Source organism: Tripterygium wilfordii, chromosome 5 (genome assembly GCF_013401445.1).
Source record: "Tripterygium wilfordii isolate XIE 37 chromosome 5, ASM1340144v1, whole genome shotgun sequence".
Classification (NCBI taxonomy): domain Eukaryota; kingdom Viridiplantae; phylum Streptophyta; class Magnoliopsida; order Celastrales; family Celastraceae; genus Tripterygium; species Tripterygium wilfordii.
In genome coordinates, this window is record NC_052236.1 from 12201780 (window position 1) to 12221567 (window position 19788).

General features: G+C 38.4%; 5 protein-coding genes across 5 annotated transcripts; 3 read left to right on the forward strand and 2 right to left on the reverse strand.

Annotated features, from left to right (window-relative positions):
- The first annotated feature begins 1349 nt into the window (after positions 1 to 1349).
- Positions 1350 to 4088, forward strand: LOC119998359 (DNA-directed RNA polymerase V subunit 5A-like). Its single transcript, XM_038845676.1, has 4 exons — positions 1350 to 1766; positions 2641 to 2817; positions 3555 to 3668; positions 3766 to 4088. Exons 1-4 carry the CDS (start codon positions 1449 to 1451, stop codon positions 3889 to 3891), a joined length of 735 nt encoding a protein of 244 aa, XP_038701604.1. The 5' UTR covers positions 1350 to 1448; the 3' UTR covers positions 3892 to 4088.
- A 481-nt stretch (positions 4089 to 4569) lies between these two features.
- On the forward strand, positions 4570 to 7333 carry LOC119998357 (AUGMIN subunit 1-like). Its single transcript, XM_038845674.1, has 7 exons — positions 4570 to 4715; positions 4854 to 5159; positions 5593 to 5725; positions 5803 to 5937; positions 6101 to 6224; positions 6761 to 6898; positions 7006 to 7333. The coding sequence occupies exons 2-7, from the start codon at positions 4889 to 4891 to the stop codon at positions 7111 to 7113; spliced, it is 909 nt and encodes a 302-aa protein (XP_038701602.1). The 5' UTR covers positions 4570 to 4715; positions 4854 to 4888; the 3' UTR covers positions 7114 to 7333.
- Positions 7334 to 7903: 570 nt separating this feature from the next.
- On the reverse strand, positions 7904 to 10864 carry LOC119998361 (mitochondrial fission 1 protein A-like). Its single transcript, XM_038845679.1, has 5 exons — positions 10620 to 10864; positions 9296 to 9434; positions 8685 to 8806; positions 8283 to 8346; positions 7904 to 8197 (listed from the first exon to the last, which is right to left on the reverse strand). The coding sequence occupies exons 1-5, from the start codon at positions 10710 to 10712 to the stop codon at positions 8112 to 8114; spliced, it is 504 nt and encodes a 167-aa protein (XP_038701607.1). The 5' UTR covers positions 10713 to 10864; the 3' UTR covers positions 7904 to 8111.
- Positions 10865 to 12343: 1479 nt separating this feature from the next.
- LOC119998643 (lycopene beta cyclase, chloroplastic/chromoplastic) lies at positions 12344 to 13724 on the reverse strand. Its single transcript, XM_038845979.1, is given in 4 exon segments — positions 12344 to 12787; positions 12790 to 13164; positions 13167 to 13477; positions 13651 to 13724. Coding segments are annotated over 4 exon segments (1092 nt in total). The 3' UTR covers positions 12344 to 12455.
- Positions 13725 to 15824: 2100 nt separating this feature from the next.
- On the forward strand, positions 15825 to 18923 carry LOC119998358 (ganglioside-induced differentiation-associated protein 2). Its single transcript, XM_038845675.1, has 3 exons — positions 15825 to 16179; positions 17514 to 17778; positions 18439 to 18923. The coding sequence occupies exons 1-3, from the start codon at positions 15927 to 15929 to the stop codon at positions 18674 to 18676; spliced, it is 756 nt and encodes a 251-aa protein (XP_038701603.1). The 5' UTR covers positions 15825 to 15926; the 3' UTR covers positions 18677 to 18923.
- The last annotated feature ends 865 nt before the right edge of the window (positions 18924 to 19788 follow it).

The following is a 19788-nucleotide window of genomic DNA, read 5'->3' on the forward strand; positions in this document are numbered from 1 at the left end:
GGTACATCAGATTATACTTAATTGTAAAAAAGTGCAGTCACTAAAACATCCTTTTAAAAAAGTACACTGGGATCATCTTTTACCAAAATAACCTCAAATTTGATTTTCTCTCTCCACGAATTGTGATACAATAGTGATACTTTTAAATAGAAGATCCAATTTAATGTTCAATTTATATCTTTTGCTTATAAAATGATGATATAAATGTTAGAATGTAAATTTGATTGCATTACATGTCTTTCTAGTTCAATTATGTCATTTTAGTGGATTTTTGGTGTTGGTGATACTATAGTGATGCATCTCTGCAGCTGTAAATGTTTATCCAAAACGAGCAAGAGATGTACAAACCAAGAAAAGAAAACCAAGAAAGGAAAAGTGATTAGGAAGAAGAAGTATGCATATTGGTTCAATTACATCATTTTAATGAATTTTTGGTGTTGGTGATACTATAGTGATACATCTCTGCACTTGTAAATGTTTTTCCAAAACAAATAAGAGAGGTAACCAAGAAAAGAAAATCAAGAAAGGAAAAGTAATTAGGAAGATGAAGTATGCATACTAGTTTCATTGTATCATTTTAGTGATTTTTTGGTGTTGGTGATACTATGGTGATACTATAGTGATACTATAGTGATACATCTCTGCAAAAAACGAACCAGAGTTCAGATCTGCAAAAAAACAAAACATAGCCCAGATTGAACAACGAAACATCGTCCAGATCTGTCAAAAACAAGGCAGAGCAACTCGACGCAGTCCAGATTGAGCAACGACGAAGAAGGCGATGAAGAGAGGAGAAACTCGACCAAAAACGAAGAAGAAGGCAACGAAGAACAAATTCAGATCGAGAACAACAAGAAGAAGAAGAAGAAGAAGAAGAAGAAGAAGAAGAAGAAGAAGAAGAGAAAGAAGGAGATAACTTTTAGTAGAGAAGAAGGAGAGAAAGAGAGGAAGTTGGATAGTTGGAGGGAGAAGAAGAAGAAGAAGGAGGAGGAGGAGGGTATTGTAGGTATAAACTAAAAAATATCTTAAGTCAGATGACCAAATTACCCTTAAATTGTACTTTTTTACAATTTTAAAAATGTCCATGACCTTTTTACAATTAAGTTGTCTAAAGTGTTCTTATTGCCAATTGTCCGAAAAAAAAAACCTAACACGGCCCAACAAAGAAGCCCAACCATTCAATTTCAAGAGGTCCGGATCGGCCCAGTCTAGCCCATCTTCTTTGACCGACGTGAATAGCACGCGCTATTCAGGTCGCGTGGATTTTAACATGCCTCGATAGAAGCTACGTCACGCAATCCCACCAGAACTGCAAGAACTGGTTAACCTGACTCACCTGTAAAAGTTAACTACCCAATTTAAACAGAGAAGACGAGTTCACTGTACCCACACTGAGGACGACCTCATCAGATCACATTAGTCAGTGGAACTGAAGAGAGAAAATCCTGATGGAACCAGGCAATACTGTGGGGGAAAGAGAGGGAGAGATGGATCTGGAAGAATTTGTGAGAGAAGAAGAAGAAGTTGCCGGTACAGAAACACACAGGCCTTGCCTGAGCAGCTATGTGGACGAAGGTAGCAAGGAGAGTCACAGATACTATCTGGCACGGAGGACAGTGATGGAGATGTTGAAAGATAGACGCTTTGCGGTTCCAATTGAGCAGATTCAGCTCACTCTCCAAGAGTTTCGAGCCATTTACGGCCAGATCCCTAATCTCGATCTTCTCAACGTCTCGTTCTCTCACATATCTAATCCCTCTAAGAAGGTAAAAAAGAAAGTTATTTATCTTTATCTTTGATTTTGCTAGTCTTTGAGATCCTGTTTGATTGCCGAGCAAAGGAAATAAATTGGACGGAAATTGTAGACTCCTGGGGTTATGACTTTGGTCTTGCTGGGTCTGACATGGCTGCATCAGGACCAGTTTGAGTGAAAGATTCGTTCATAAATAGTTTTGGATTACTGGGTGTGAAGTAACAGTGGATGCCCATAACTCCATTGCAAGACTGAACTAGAGCTATTTTTCAACTACTTTCTTTTCTTGAATTCTTGGACAAATAAATTGATTTTTCCCCCAATTTAGTTATTTACTGTTCTTAAATAGAAATGTTTTCAAAAATTTTCTGCCCCTAATTATTCTTTTTGACGTGTTCTCTCTGTTTTTGGGAATTGGGCTGCAATCACATTGTGACTATTAATGGAGTACTTTCCCTAATTTGAACCTGAACCAAGTTACTGTTCTTCTTTTTCTTTCCTCTTAATGTAACTTCTGATCAAAAATAGATTATGATATTATATTGTATCAGTAACTAACTAACGTAGATTTGATATTTTGTATTTTTGTTACTGGATTTGCATCATTTGATAGTACTGTCATTTACTTGATATGGAATGAAAAAGCTTTTTGATTTGTGCCTTCCATCTTCACAGTGACTTGGTTCATTATTTTTTCACCTCATACCAGTAATATTATTTGATGTAACAAGGGGTACATCATTGGTTTCTATGTCGTGTTTTCCGTGCAGATATATTATTGGAAATTATTCACAACAGAAAGGCATAACTTGATGATGTAGTCTAGCAATACTTTGTTGCTGTGTGTTATAAGTTTATGACTAATATTGAACTTGTTTTAATTGCAGATTAAGGTCATTTTCAGTGGCCCTGGTGTGGTTAAAGTTCACATGATCCGCAATCTTGCAGGTCAGCTTGGTGACCACAACAGCTATTGTGGGATGATATTGATTATAGAAAATCGAATAACCAATCCGGCCCTGAAAGCTTTGGATCTCTTCTCATTTAAAGTTGAGATATTCCAGGTGGTTTGTTGCTGCGGATCTGTTTTGCTTATTTTCTTTGATGATGTGCATGTGGTGGACTAGCTGGATTTCTTGGCCCTTTGTTCTGTTATGACTAATTGAAAGAATTTTCAAAAAGTGAATGAGCTTTGCGTGTTGTGGTTGTGGTATACCTCTTTGCGTATGATATATCTCTTATTATGATGCGGTTGTGGAATTTGTGTTCATTGGTAGCCTGAAATGCATATGCTTTGGGGGAACAATCCCAATGGCAGAATGCCAAATTTTTGTCTTTGTGATATGTTTTCATGAAGGTAATGAACCCAGAGGATAGCGGGAGCCAGTGCCAGCTTGAATAGTAAATAGACTACACAAACTATTCACAACTTTATGTAGCATAAAGAGTTGAGTAGCTAATACCCTCTGCTAAAGTGAACTCCTGTTTTGCCGTTCATGTTTCCTCTGTTTGGTAGTTTCCTGCTATCCTGATCTCATGCTTAGTTTACCTCTTGAATTTATTCTGAATATCATGTCTAGTACGTGTTTGTATTATGCTCCAATTGTCGGGTATTTTTGTATGTTTATACGAGGCTTCTCATTATAAATGCAATTTGATCATTAAGCAGGATCATGAGAACACAGTCACTCGACTGTTACTGCTTTTTTGGTTGGTTTTTGCGTCTAATGTTATGCACAATAAGTTTCCCATGTTATGCATACGCTGTCTCAACGTGAATCGGTTTGTTGCCACTTGCCAGATCACCGACTTGCTGGTGAACATCACAAAGCATGTGTTGAAGCCAAAGCATCGGATTCTGAGCAAGGAAGAAAAACGAAACCTCTTAAAGAACCACAATATTGAAGAAAAGCAGGTTCGTTTACAACTCGACAGAAAAACTTCAAACTTGTCTCGTAACTTTATAGATGTTTGAAATTTATGGTCACATATATTTTCATAACATCATTCAGCTTCCTCGGATGTTGAAGACCGATGCAATAGCGCGATATTATGGACTCCAGAGGGGGCAGGTGGTGAAAGTTATATACAACACTGGAATCACCAAGTCTCATGTTACTTACCGGTGTGTCTGGTAATGCTTTTTTAGCTGTAGTTCTTACTCTGTATCAGAGAGATTATGGTTGGTTTTTAGACTTGTGTAAACACTTCTGGTTGCTTTTTTATGACTAATGGACATGTTTTAGACTTGGATAAATATCAACAGTTGTTTGACTTGGCTTGTTGGTGGCCCTTGGAGGGCATTGGAAGTGGTTCATAAGCATGTCTGGACTTACTTGACTGGCCCTTTGTACTATATGTTGTGCGTGCATAGATCTTGTTTGAAGTCATTTTGTTCAGAAATCCAGTCAGTAACTTATTTGGTTATCAAATTCAATTCATGATTAACAATGTTCCCTTGAAGCTTGTCAGAAATCCAACTCGAAACACGTCAATAAATATTGTCGAAACACATCAACAAATATTATCTGTCCTTGGTCACGGGTTGAATTTGTTCTTCTGGTCCGGCGTGAGACTCAGAAAATGCCTCAAAGGCAACGAATGTAATTATCTTAATAAAAAATTAATTTAGTTTATGTTGGAGACAATTAATATTCTTTTTATGTGGAAAAAAACCCAAAAAGCATTTTAAAATTAATATTTTTTTAGTCTAAAACCAATTAATTGTTTTTTTTTTCCCCTTTTCTCCTTTCAACTCCACAGTCCACAGCAAAGAAAATTAGAAAACACGAAAAATAGAAAATTACTTGGAAAAAAAAGATATTTTTTAAAAATAAAAATAAAAATAAAAACCAAACATTTTTTGTTTAATTTTATTCGAATTTAAGTAAAAATAAAAATAAAAATTACTCAGATCTCCCCGCTCTGGCACTCTCTCTAGAGCCGGCGGCGACAGATTCAGGTATCGTCTCTACTGGTTCTAGAATTTGTTTCTCGACTGCATTCTCTAAAACTCCTCTCTCTCGATGTCGTTGATAACTTTTTTGCTATTTAAATCTATTGCATCGATATCCGTTGCTACATTTTCTTTGTGCGGCAGGTTTTGGCGAATTTGACAGTGAGTACCAGATAGAAATGAGTGATATAATCTCCGGAGTTATTGATCCTCCGGGAACTGAAGCGTCTGCTGCGAAATCGGGTACTGATGCTTCTCGTATTGCAGAAGTGAAGGCGTGGCTTGCTTCTCAATTTGATGCTGTTGGAAAAGAAGTCCCTGAGTTTGAGTATACTCCTCGCAGTGTCTCTCATTTGTATAATTTAGCATCTGTTTCACAAGCCAAGACCCAGGCTGCCAGCATTGTCGCTAATGATTTCCGCCAAAAAGCCTCCGAGTACCGCTCGCAAGGTATTTAGGGATTTTCTTACAGATACCCATTAACATTTGTTTTTGACTTAAACATTGTTTCTTAGATAGGGTTGAGGAGCCAAGGATGATCTGAATGGTCGATGCTAAATGAATTTGGTTATGCATAGAGCTTGTTTGTTTTGTTTCTTTCTTGTTTGAAACTTGGTTTTGGTAGAGAGTAGTTCTCAAATTATAGTTTACTTACCAACATTTTGATGTTTATTATCTCAGAAGGGTAATCATAATCAATATCATGAACAATACGATGTACTTTAAAATTGTTTTTCATTGATTTTTTCTATTGATGATAGTTGTTTTTCTGCAAAAATTGGTTTCTGCAGAGAAAATGTTGCTAAATAAGAATTTTTTACACGCTTTTTGTTGTTCATTACTAACTCACAGAACAATCTTTCTGTGAATAATATTGCTGAAGCTGCGAGGATTAGGGAAATATTGGAGAATGGGGGATTAGCCCAGGAGAGTTTGCCATCAAATGTGGTTGCATCAGCACAAGTTCTTGCAAATGTGGCGAATTTGTTGAATATAAGAGACACAGAACTGAGTAGGTTAGATTTCATTTCTGTGCGCCATTGTCTTCTCTCTCTAGGTTTTTAAAAATTCTAACTTTGGAAATTGCACTCAGTTTTCTTGTAGCAATGGGGGATATTTCTTTAAGAAAGATTGGAGTGGAGGAGAAGAGGGCTAAAGTGCAGAAGGAATCCAAAATTCTTCTTGACTACACTCGGAAAGCCATAGCAAGGCTAACTTATTTAAAACGGTAAGTTGGTGAAAGAAATGTTGACTGGACGTATTGAAATGCCCCGTCTCTCTCACTCCACCACCCTGAGAAAACACTGAACTCTATGAAGGTCTATAGAGAAAGCCCGTTTTACAAAATGATTAATATCATCTCTTATGTTCCTCTGAACTTATTGTGCTAGAACACTTGCGCAACTAGAGGACGAGATTGCCCCTTGTGAGGCTCAAATGGCGAATTGGAAGACAAACTTGCAAGTCATGGGATCGAAGGAGCGCCAATACCTGCAGCAGTATTCAAACTACAAGGTATCAATTCTCTGTTACCACTGCCAAGTGCCAACTTATAGAATTGAAAGTTGAAGCTGCAAGGAATATATTCATCCATAAGAATCAATAACAGTAATCGTATAGTATAAATAAGAGTGTCATTCTTGTAAGTCCTTATGCTAGGAGTTTCCTTTGTTACTGATTAAAAAGGAAACAATTTCCTTTTGGTTTTAGATAATTATGATAACTTGCAAATCAACAGAAAATGTTTTCTTTGAACAATGGTGAGCAGAGAAACTGCGATAGTTCTCAGGCATTAAACTACCAAGGCAATTTTGATAATGGATGGAAAATATTATTTCTGCCAGGAGTATATCTAATTCCTAGTACTTAGGTGTTTAATTATGACGGTTACATGTATTATGACATATGTGTTGAAATAAAGCATATGGGAACATTTTGGTGTATGACATTGTAGGTTTTTCTTTTATAAAGTCATTGGTTGGCTCATTCTCTAGCTTACTTTCATTTTTAAAATATTTGCTGCATTTCATACTAGAGAGCTTTTGTCGCAGGCACTTCTCAATCGTGTAGGTTACACACCAGAGATTAGCCACGGTCTGTTGGTTGAAATGGCTGAGCACAGAAAAGAGCTAGAAAAGAAAACTAAGCCCATCTTAGAGACGCTGAGGAGTTACCAAGACTTACCTCCGGTAATTCTATGGTTGACGTAACATGAATGCCACGCATACAATTCTGTTCATTGTAAGATAAATAGTGATTTTCTTTTCGAGGTCTCATTTTCTTTGGGCATTTGCAGGATAAAGCTTTAGCCGCTTTAGCAATTGAGGACAAGAAAAGGCAGTATGCTGCTGCTGAGAAGTATCTTGAGGATGTATTGCATTCAGCACTCTCCACATCAGATTAGCAGTCTGGGGAATATAAGTTACTCCGTCTTTCTGCTCTTTTTATGTGTCCGTACCACAAGCATTTCAATCTTGCTTTATTAAGCTGATGATCATTTCTATTGTTCAATTTGTATGCTTTTGTGTGTGTGTGTGTGTGTGTGTGTGGTAACATATAAAGTTTGATTGTACTTGAAAGTGAAGCTGACCACGGAGTATAAACTGTGACATTCTTGGAGGACACTGAAAATACTTCCCAACCTATGTAGTTTCATCAGCTTAGCATTTCGTAGAACGGTAAAGCAGATGCACAAGTCTTCATCTACAACATGATGTGCGAGGAGAAAGGTAAGCAATCTTATTCCCCTCGACACTTATGTGGCTGGCCTGGAATCTTGTTTTCTTCCATCACAAACGGCTGTAGCCGCCACGGGACTCATTGGGTCTTCCAAGAACTGCTTTATCACTGGTTTTAACTTGTTCACCTTTCAACAAGACCTTGTATAATCAGTAAGCTTGTCCTCTTAAGAATCAGTGGCTCTATTCTTGCTTTGCTTAGAAAGCCAAGTTGAAGTGCATAGACCTCCCACACCAGGACAGATAAAATTCTGCCTTTGATTATGCATTTGATGATTGATTAGATTCGTGATGGGGAGGGAAAGATCTATTGGACAGAGTGTCGTCTGATGGATTGAAGATAAAATGACAAAAAGTGAACAGAGCATTACTGGACTCGCCAGTCGTTCACACTGGATATCAGTGTGGCTGAATGCTCTGGCTGGCCGAACTGTTGGTTTCACACCTGTCCGAACATTTGTGCAAACCTGAAACTACATTCCAAGCAAAGCCCAAAAACTGCACCTTACAATCAGAGGCTATATTCTGTTTCAAAAACAATTCATTAATTTCACAGATGGCGACTGTTTAGACAACAGGCAAACCCTACTATATTCAGATCCTTTATCTAAGACGTCAATTTCACACAAAAAAAAGAAGTAGGCGAACACCCGGATGGCAAATGTCATTTCTTGCGAGCCAATGCTGCAGCAACACCAGCAGCTATAACTCCCACGGCAGTAGCAGTAATGCCTATTCCAATAACACCATCTGCAACGCAACAAACGTATTAAATCCTCTAGTTTGAAACTGTCATGATATCAGAAAAAAACTCAACGACATTACAAAGCCTTACCCTTTGCTATTTTATCTTCAATTGCCTTCTTAAGGGACAGCGCCTGCCTCCAATCGGGTGCAATCTACAAACCCAGAATAAAATGTTAAGAAAACAGAGGGAAGATCAATCAAATCATTATCCCCTATAAAGAGATTTTGTTTGATTGTTCAATGGGGATGGGGGGTTCAAACAATGCGCTTAGACGGGGTGGTGAGGAGCTTGACCACTTGAACTAGTGAAGCTCTTCAAGGGCTGGCGGAAGATGCCTATTTATGACTTTTTTTTCTACAAAAATTTTGGTAGCCAAGACTCCATGACTTGGCGTGGTGCAATGAATCAAAACAAAACTTGTGATATTTTACATTATTAAGAGATTCAAATTTCAAAAAGCAGAAACAAAATTAATGGCAAGGAGCAAACCTCCAAACATTGTTCTACAAGCTGTCGGCTCCTTGAATATTTACCACTTCTATAGTATCCAACAGCCAAGAGAAAAAGCTTCTCCCTGTGCTCCAAAGGTGTGCTATTGTTGGCCAGGGACGCTGTAAAAAAGAATATTATCAAGCTCAAGAAAGAAAGTACATATCATAGCTATAGCCATAGGGTAGCAAATCTATCAGTTGAAAAAGTTGTACTTTATGCAGCAGTTTGCATAGTAACAACAGCCAGATAACTAAAATAAAATAAAGAGAAAATGAAATATGCTATGAAGATTGAAAAGTCGATGACGGAGAAACATTATACATCTACAAGATTTCCCGGACAAACAAATAAAAGAAAGTGAGAAGAAAGAGCAAATGGAGCTATAACAGAAGAAATAGGGGGATAGAGAAAATGATGAAACAGAGATTTCATAGAAGTAAAATAGACGATTCATGGATTGATCATGCAGAGAAATGATGACTTGAAGCTTTGCTTCCTAAAATACACTAAAGATAAAGGAGCTGTCCTAGCACATTCCAAGAAACATATTGGAGATCGTCAATGGAAAATGACTATGATTATGTAGTATGTTTAGTTATTTACTTCACCTTCAAGCATAGCTATCCCACGCTGCACATCTTCTGGTTTTCTAGAGTGAACAAGAGCCCACGACAAACGCATGATACTCTCACGCTTGAGGTCCTCCGAGTCACCATCGGCAGCATCTGCAACTTCTCTCTCACAGCCCTGCCAAGGGAAGGCTAGGTTCAAAAATAAAATTTATGAAATGCCCAGAAAAGCTGCCAAGAAAATATGCAATTTCTAAACGAGTAAATGCCCCATAGCAGTAAAAGGGTAAATGAAGGGAAAAGTTTAAGTTGCATTACCCCTCTATATATTGCATTACCCCTATAATATAGAGGGTTTAGACCTACGATGTTTAATTTTCTATGTAGCAACTTTACCACAGCGCCACATGAATCACCCTCTCACATAAATAACATAAGGGCGAAACAACTGCTTTGCCACCACAAGAATACAAAATCCTAGGAGGCCTTTTTTTTTTCTTAAATACGTCAAAAGACTCAAAACTTTCCGTGATATGGCCCCCATTGAGCCACCCATGAAGACTAAAACCAAGGAGATAGTAATAGTCACCAGCAAAACAAAACACTTACATCATATGAAATCTAATAACATTAAATGAGATTCGAAACTAAGATCTCCCTAGTTACAACTAGTCTCATAGTTCCATTCCCTTTCCACTAGGCTGCGCTATATGGGAAACGAGAATCAAGCATGTAATTTTAAAAAAAAACATAAGTAAAACCAATCCTAGCAGGTCCATTGGTAGAACTGGGCAAATCAGTACTTGAAGTGAATCAAGGTTCTGTTCCATCTCATTACTTATTTTTCTTCCAATGTTTCAAAGCCTTATGCCCTGATGACGCAAGAACCACTCCAAGTACCTATAACTTTGTCTGATGCTGCCATATTAAGCATTAGCCCTGGTAGACATGGACACCGACATAGCTGACTTGTTTATACATGCAAAGGATGAGGAAAACAAACCATAGAATAGAAATTTCCTAAAGCATGGGAAAACGCTTAACCATCCTCCAAGAAGTTAATACATGTTCAACCTTAAAACACCCAAATTCAACACAATCCAAAAAAAAAAACTGTATTCGGATCCACGGAGTTTCAAAAGTCACACAATAAACATAATTCACGGGCAGGCATACTATGAATTTCCAGCAAAGAAACACCAATCCAACTCAAGCAAGAAATCCATCCATTCTTACAATCTCCATATCACTATTCACAAGCGTCACTTAATTCTCCCGGAAGCCACACATGACATGTTAATTTCAAATCAGATACAGAAAGAGACACCTCAATATAGAGCGATAAAAGTATATAGATCATTACGTGGATGATGTCGCCGTCGCACCATGGGATCTGATCACCGCCCCCAAAGAAAGCAGCCACAGAGTCGAAGAATCCGCTGACCTTCGCTTCCATTTGCAAAGTGATTAACTGTTGTTTGAAATCGGAAGTAGATTAGAAGAAGAAACAGCGAGGGCGATTGATTTGGGATTTAGGGTTTTTCCCTGTATTGAGAGATTTCAGTCTAGAAAGACCGCGTAATATAGGACCTTGAGTTTTTTTTTTTTTTTTTTGTCCAGATATAGGACCTTGAGTTGAAGATGAAGAAATAGAACCAGGAGAAACAGTACACGTGTCGCGATGTCATTGTTGATTTGATAAACACCAAAATACGAAATTACCCCAAAAAATAGAAAATTTTCGTTCTCCACCTAAAATATAAAGTTATTTTGTCATTTACACACAAAAAAAAGGTTTCTTAGGCAAGAAGGATGTTCAAATATATACGAACTATATATTTTTTTCATGGATTTTAAATATGTTTTTTTTTTAATTTTTGTAAATAAAATATGTTTTTTTTATTAATTGCTCCAGTTGAAAAGAAAAACTTGATTTGTGGATATGGGGTAATATAAGTCTATTACTTTATAAAAAACTTTCATTTCGATTTAAATCTATTACATGCTTTTAGCCTTTGATGAAATCCTTATTCTTAATAGAATTAAGAAAAGGTTGGGTTGAGAGTAAACTCTCGGTTTTGAGAACTTGTTTTTCCTTAATTCTCATAAGCCTTTGTAAACTCCTTGTACTTGGATTGCTTCGCTTCGCTCCACTCTTACCAATATACTCAACTCTTACCAATGTACTTGGATTGCTCCACTACTGTTATCAATGTGGAGAGTTGAACTTGGGTCTCTCCATTGTAAGGATTTGGGGTGGAAAAGATCCAGTACAATTGATTTATCGATCGATTGATTATTGGCCAATTCTTAAAAGAAATATGTAATTTTTTTAAAAAAAGAAACGACTGATTGATTTGGTTATATCGATAATTTTTGTATGACCCTAATAAGAATTCATCCTTGCCAATTCAATTAGCCATGAATGGTTCACTTCAGTACTTACTTTAGCTTTCATGTATACTTGTTATGAATTGTTTTAACAATTCTCATCCATAATGTTTGGTGACCAAGGAACCACCCAGCCCTTTAGACAGCTGCGTAGCCATGAACATCGAGCCGCTATAACAACACGCCCCATGCTGACGAACTGAAACTCATACAGAAAAAATGAGTTCTTAATCTCTCCCCGGAAGTGGACAAGCACATGAAACCACCCCAAGGAAATACGCCCAGCTAGTTCGAACTCCCGACCTTAGCGTTAAATAAGCTAAAGAGTTGTAAATGTAATTTATTATGGACATTTTTGAGCACTAGTCAGTGACCTTGAAGACGCAGATGCATCAACAAACATATCATGCAGACGGCAAATGAACCCTCCATAGGCAGAAACAGTCGAGACGACAAGAATCCATGCCAATATCGAGGTTCCAGATCAAAAAATGCATTAAAAAACCTTCTGGTGCCTTGTAAATCAAGCTTGAGCAGAATATCCATGCCAAAACAGAAGAATTCTGTCTCCATGTCTCTATAGGCAATAGATCTTTCCAAACTTCTACCGACAATTCATCGGCTGAAAGCTCTCTGTACTGAACTGTAGAATTTGCAACGATGGGAGCAGCTGCAAGAGTCCTAGCTACCATATACCCAGTTGATGGATGAACTAAACTATAGAATTCGCAATGATGGGAGCGGCTACAAGAGTCTTAGCTACCATATACCTAACCCAGTTGATGGATGAACCATCCCGGGAAAGCTTTCAGAAGTCAGAACCAAGGTACTGAACTATAGAATTCGCAATGATGGGAGCGGCTGCAAGAGTCCTAGCTACCGTATACCCAGTTGATGGATGAACCATCCCGGGACAGCTTTCAGAACCAAGGTACTGAACTATAGAGTTCGCAATGATGGGAGCGGCTGCAAGAGTCCTAGCTACCATATACCCAATTGATGGATGAACCATCCCAGCAGTACCACCGATTCCAACAATTCTCTAAGGGAGAACAGGAAGAGGCCCACCCATTGGAATCACACAATGTTCATCTTCTTCAATGCTCTTCACTTTTATGCCCAAGTTCTTTAGTCGAGCCACCTTTCCTGGATATCTTTCATGGGTAATCCTGGCCGAGCTACGAGTGAAGTTTCTTCAAGAAATATCTTGTCTTTTGAGAAAAGTAGGGATCTTTCTGTTCCTTTGTTCAGTTGCAGGCTGTCATTCAGATGAGAATCTCTCCAATCCATGAAAACCATTTTATCTACATCAAATGGGTGCTCTTCCACCTCTGCCAATATCCTGTAAGCCACCTGGTAGCTGGGATTATAAGGCTTATCATACTGAACAAGGCATCTAGAAAAACCAGTTGCATCGAGAATAACCTTAATAACTTTAGCTTGGTGAAACTTGACTCCATTTGATATGCATTTTCGTAACATCTTGAACTTCAACTGCTTCCTGTCAACTCTCCCATTCCAAGATCTTTCTTGACATTGTCATCAATGAGCACAGCAGCACCAGACCAGGTTGTATCAAGGCAATCAAGCAAGTCCATAACCTCAAACTCATCCACACAAACACCATAATTGTTTGGCCAAATCAATCCAGGAGAAGGGTCGATTGAACAAACCGAAAGTCCTGCCTCGGAAACTTGCTAGGCTACAGTGAACCCAGCCGGGCCGCATCCTATAACTGCTAGGTCTACTACAAGGCCCTTGGATGGGTCATACATTGGAAGTTCAAAATCCAGGTTTTCTTTCTTGGTTTCAGGTACAAGCTCCAAAAGACTGAAAAGAGGAGTTTTTTACCCAAAAGACGCCCTGACAAATAATATGTCTCAATATAACACCCAAGTGAAAATATTTGCCAAAATAGCACTACACGCCACTGTCAGTGTGGCGTGTTCTTTGTATATTTTTGGACGATCACGCCATCAGAGATGGCGTGATCTAATATGTACTGGTCACTCCATTGGCAATGGAGTGACCAATACATATTTTGGATCACGCCAACATTGTTGGCGTGATCATCCATTTTTCTTCGGTCACGCCAACCATGTTGGCGTGATCAACAAACACAGGGAAATATGATGATCACGCCAACAACGTTGGCATGATCATCCATTTTTCTTCAGTCATGCCAACCATGTTGGCGTGATCAACAAACACAGGGAAAAAAAAGGAAAAAAAAACCAACATGCCAAAAATACAGATGCATATCCAGAAATCCATATCCAGCAAAATATTTCATCAAATACGAACTATACATCATAAAGACATATGAAAAATAAACACATAACTAGTTATATGGTTCAAGCAAACTAGAGAAATCATATATTCCTGTGCCTACTCCATTCAATAGGAGTAGTGGATGGACCAACATCATCTTGCGTCAACTGGGATGGATGCATGGTAAAGTCAGTTGCCCGGGAAATGTGACCACATCTGTGTGATTGACCAAGAGGATATATACCACCAAGAGGATATTTTTTTTACAAATTTAATTTTTTTTTTTTTAAAAAAGGATCACGCCTGGCGTGACCTTTACAAAGCAACCAGTCACGCCAACGCCATCAGAGATGGCGTGATCGTTCAAAACATATGAAGAACACGCCACTGACAGTGGCGTGTAGTGCTATTTTGACATATTTTCACCCGGGTGTTATATTGAGACATATTATATGTCAGGGTGTCATTTGGGTAAAAAACTCCTGAAAAGAGGACTACTGCTAGCTTTTTACACCCCCATTTTTTACCCCTTTTGAGATATGACTTCCTAGACCCAAACCTAAAGTTCTGGTTTTGAAACTTTGAGGAGCTCAAATTGCCCTCTTTTTGCAGAAATCCATGAATTTAATGCAAAATTCAAGCTTGTTATGAACTGAAGCTATCCACTGAACTAAAAGAGATTATGAAATCGAATGACTCACCCAGAAGAAGAAAAAGAAGAAAGAGACTGCTACCAAGAAGCTGGAGTTGCAGAGAAGCTGGGGAGCACTCATTTGTGAGGGTAAAGGTTGTGGTGGGGGCTTTTAGACAGCTTTAAATTGACAGCAAACAAAATATATATAAACAGAAGATAATTGACAACAAGATATTAACAAAAATTGAATAAAAATAGGAATTCATGGTTCTGATGATTTCCTCCTCCACTAGATGTAGTCTGCTGATAATATCAGCACCTGTAAAGTAATGAAATTGCATGCTAATTGATAAAGTTCAAAACTTGTTCAGTTTTACCGACGTATCAGTATGGTCGGTCTCTTTCAGTCGACTTCCTCTTCCTGATTGGCCATGGGATGTCAAGCTCGGCTGCTTCTAGGATTTCCGCTGAATTGACGTACTTTTCGGTTCTGGTGCAGAGATCTCCCATGTTCTGTGGAGGCTTTTTTAAGAGAGAGTTTCTCAACGCCTCATGACGAACTGTTTCGATCAGTGCTATAGTGGCAACTGTAACTTGTAAGTCGGGCACATCCAGACATTCTCGATTGAACCGAGTGATGAAGGCTCGTAGTGTTTCTCCCTTGTTGTGTCTGATACTCATCAAGCTAAGATTCAGTCTTACTAAGCTTTTTTGCCATCACAAAGCGAGTTACATACTTCTGGGATAAATCCGTGAAACTGGAGATACTGTGACGAGGGAGGTTCAATAGCCATGTACTCGCTATCCCAATCAGCGAGGCTGGAAAAACCTTGCATAGAGCTACTTCTGTTGCTCCTCGGAATTCCATCATTAACTTGAAATTCCAGACATGGTCGAAGGGATCATTCTTCCCGTCATACTTTTCCAGGGTTGGCACTTTGAAGTTGGTTGGCATCGCTCCATTCAATAGATCGGGTGATAATGGTGCCCACACTGCATCCATAAATGCTCGCCCCTGTAGGGTTATGATCTCCATCTTCCTGTCCATCACGTCTCCTACTCCCTCTTCACGTCTTCCTGTTACGCTTCCAGTTGTCACCATTGTTACTTGGAAAAAGTTGTCTTTCCCACGGGCGGTCCCAATGTAACCCAGCAAGAGGAGGAAAAGACAGTGTAGGGTTTTTACATTTACCTAGCAGTTGAAAGTTAGAAAGTTAGAAAGTTGCGAGTCAACCGTTACCTACTTACCTGGTGTGAAACCCTTTTTATATCGATTTGGGTAGTTGGGTTTCGATAGGGAAGTTTTCTTCTTTCTCGGGGGTGAGTGCCTAGCTTCTCGGCTACTTTGATTCCTTGTTCGGAATTTGTCCGCGGATGGATAACTCTTCCGGCAATGATTTCTCGGTGGTAGTACTGGCATCTGATCTGGGCATAGACGCGCGCCCTTTCTTGTCACCAAATCAGCGAGAGACAGAGATCGAGGAACACGAGGACTGGCACGATTGCTCTCAGTATCTCTCTCCAGATGAAGACTTCTCTGATCTCGATTTGCTGCAGTTCTTTCGCCTCGAGGGCTACGATAAGTCCGGAAACCGTATTTTGCGCGTAGTGGGGAAGTACTTTCCCGGTAACCAAACATCCCCTCTTTCACTCTTTGCCCTTCTCCCTTTACATTGTTTGATTAATTGACATCGTTTTGGCTTGATTTAGCTCATAACCTATGTTTGCAATTGATTTGGGAACCTTGTTCTCTTGCTTTCCTTTTTCAGTTTCAATTGTTCTATGTTCTTATATTTAAGGGGTGGTTTTTGATCATACAAAGTAGACTATAGCCGGAATTCCAACTCCATTTAGGTTTATATAAGGCAGTAGGATCATTTCTTTTGGCTTAGGGTTTAGGGCAGTAGATTTCACTTTTAATTGTGGGAGGAACTATGATTAGCTCAGTGATCAACAAAACATTTCCGGGTGAGAACTCTTATTAAGAAAATAGAATGCGAAGTTGGTGATGAGGAAATGGTGTTTCTCTTTCCCTTCTCCTCCAGGAGTGTTATTGTTAACATAGGTAAGAATGCCATTGTTGTTCTTTTTATATGAGTAGCATAGTGGATATGTGTCTCTAATCTAGGGACAGAAGGTCTGAATCTCGTCCTATTGCCAATAATCTAGAAACTAGTATTCTCTGTCTGGTTTCAGGTTTGATATTGGTAATAAGCAGTTACAATAACTTGGAATAGTGACTTCTTCTATTTTAAAAATGGTTGTTATGAGTAGAAGACTTTTTCCAAAACTTGGAAAAAGAAAAAGAAGTGTGTTTCACATTGTAGTTAACTTTATGTGGCTCTGGTTATAACTTGACTGCATGGGATGGCTGTTCAAATCTTCTTTTGCTTTCAAGATCTACCTAGGCACAGGTTGTTTGACTTGTCATTGGAAATAACTAATAAGGTTCTCTTTCAAATGTTCCAGAATCATATATGCTTGTATTTACAGTTTCCATCTGCGATTCTCTGTCGTACTGCTGTGGTGTGGAACCTTTTACTTAGATTAAGTTTGTCTTCCCAATTGTTCAGTCCTTGACCTTCGGAGCACTTTACCATGTCAATGTCATTCTCATCGTCTCTAGTTTGATTTGCCTCTTGTTTAGCATAAACAAATCAAACTTAGTTGAATATCTTGTTTTGATCACCTCTGATTAGTCTTGTCATCCTCAATTTTCCTGTGCTCGCTTTGTGGGAATATAGGTTCTTGATTGCTCAATTAATGATGGACGGGTCTCCCAACTGTTTTAATCACCACTGCCTGTTTTGGTTTACTCTATTAAGCCATTAATGGATCATGCAGGTAGCCTGGGGAAGAGTGATAGTTTTTAGTAGCTCATGATCATGATCAACCTTTTCTACTATTGTTGGTCTTATTTCTTATAGATTATTTGACTCGTGTTTCATTGATGATTTGCAGCTCCAGTTGTCGGTGCAGAGAGACTGAAGAGGTATATCTTCCACAAAATATGCAGTGAGTTGCCCGAGGGGCCATTTTGCATTGTTTACATGCATAGTACTGTGCAAAAGGAAGACAATTCTCCTGGCATGACTATCTTAAGGTGGATTTATGAAGAACTTCCAGCAGAGATCAAAGACAGGCTTCAAGTTGTGTACTTCATTCACCCTGGGATTCGATCAAGGCTTGCCTTTGCAACTCTCGGCCGCTTCTTCTTAAGTGGAAGGTGAGTATAATAGCCCAAGAAAACATGAATCTGGTGTGTTTCTCTTCCTGCCCCAACAAAGCATTTTGATAAAATTTGTTGAGTTTTCAATCAAGCGCTTCATTATACCAATATTATCTTCAGGTGCATTCAGAAATATCAGAAATAATGACATTATAGCACTTGAGTATGCAATAAGCAGGGGATTATCACTCTTGGCTTATCGCATGCGTAGGCCTATTACTGCAATGTTGAATAAAAGAAGCGAATAATTGCCATGGATAAAAATTGCATCGACAATACACCGAAAATGTTACATAGGTGGAATTATCATACAATTGTATGAATTGTCCTTAGATTTTCTCGAATCTCTTGCGGATTATTAGATTACCTATGGTTGAAGGTAGGATTTGCTGAGTATTACCATCCCCTGGACTTGTTAGGAATCACTTCAGCGGCCATCACATATCTCTCTCTTATTCTTACTATAAGTTCTTGTCTTCATTTGAATGTATATAGATATTTTCCTAACCTCTTTTGTCTGTGGATTCGTCGCAACAACTCTACTTTAAATCGCCCCCGGATGGTGAATTTGATTTCATTAGCTGAATCCAGAATTTGACAGTGTGCATGCATTTTCAATTTGATTTTGTACCGAAATGCTTCCATTCCATGTAACAGCTTGTACTGGAAGATCAAGTATGTTAGCCGACTCCAGTACCTTTGGGACGACATAAAGAAGAGAGAGATCGAGATTCCTGAATTTGTGAAAAGCCATGATGATGTTCTTGAGCATAGACCATTGACAGACTATGGCATTGAACCAGATCCGCTCCGCTTAACTGAGGTGCCTTCCACAATGGCATACTCCTTTGGCAGATATGAAGAGAGATTGCAAGCAAGAGAATATATGTCTTAGCTCTGGTTATCATATCAGTAACCAATCCAGAGCAACAACTGAGATGAAGATTCTGCTGAATTTGTGGGCTATTATATGAATACAAGAATTGTATAGTATGGTGTTTGTAAGCCAAACATACTTAGGTGCGTTTAACAATATATTGTGAAATCTGGAATGGTCTCATTTAGGACAATTTTCAGACAATTTGAGTACGAGATTACTGAACGACCATTTATTTTAATCTATCTTGACCTTAATACCCTAACCCTCCGTGTCGTAAGTGGCACCATTGGCACCGGACTCGTGCTGTGCCAGATCCTCTGATTTCACCATTTCTTTGGATTACGCATGTTCATAATTTAAACAATAATTTTAACATCATATATGTTACCAATAAAAGTACAATCAAACACTTATCAGCATTTTAAGAATCATATATACTATCATTTATTACAATCATTTAAGTATTATCTACCATTAATGCTACAATATATACTACTATCAAACTTTTGCGTCAAATGAACCCTTAGTTCCCTGTTTGTAATTAGTCTTGTTGTATGTCTCAAGTAACAGACTGGCTATACTAAACACTAGAATTGACATGAGCAGGCTAAGGAAACCATGATTTCTATATGTATATAGAACTTCTCTAAGATAAAGTCCTTTCTACCCATCTCGGCTAAGTAAATCCTAGAATCGTGCATTGCACCCTTGAAGGGTTGTGAGAAAGCAATACAAGCATCGTGTTGTTAGGCAAAGCGGTGGAGTATTGCACCCTAGATGGTGATAGTCTAATAGTTGAAAATATCATTAGTTTATGCTTTCACCTTAGTAACATGGGACACATAGAAATAGTCGAAAGTATCACTAGTTTACGCTTTAACCTTAGTAGCACTGGGCACATAGAATCCAATGTGAATCAAAAGGATCACCTTGCAATATTAAGTACTCCAAAATGACCGATAACTGGTATTTTATCGGGGGTGTGACTATTTTTGGAAGGATTCAGAGAATTTCAGAAACCAACTCAGCAATGAGCCAATCAACTTTTAACAAATTTTTTATATTTTGATGACAAAACAAAACTACAACAAAAGGATAATTACTCCAGTGAATTAAAATTAAGTTTT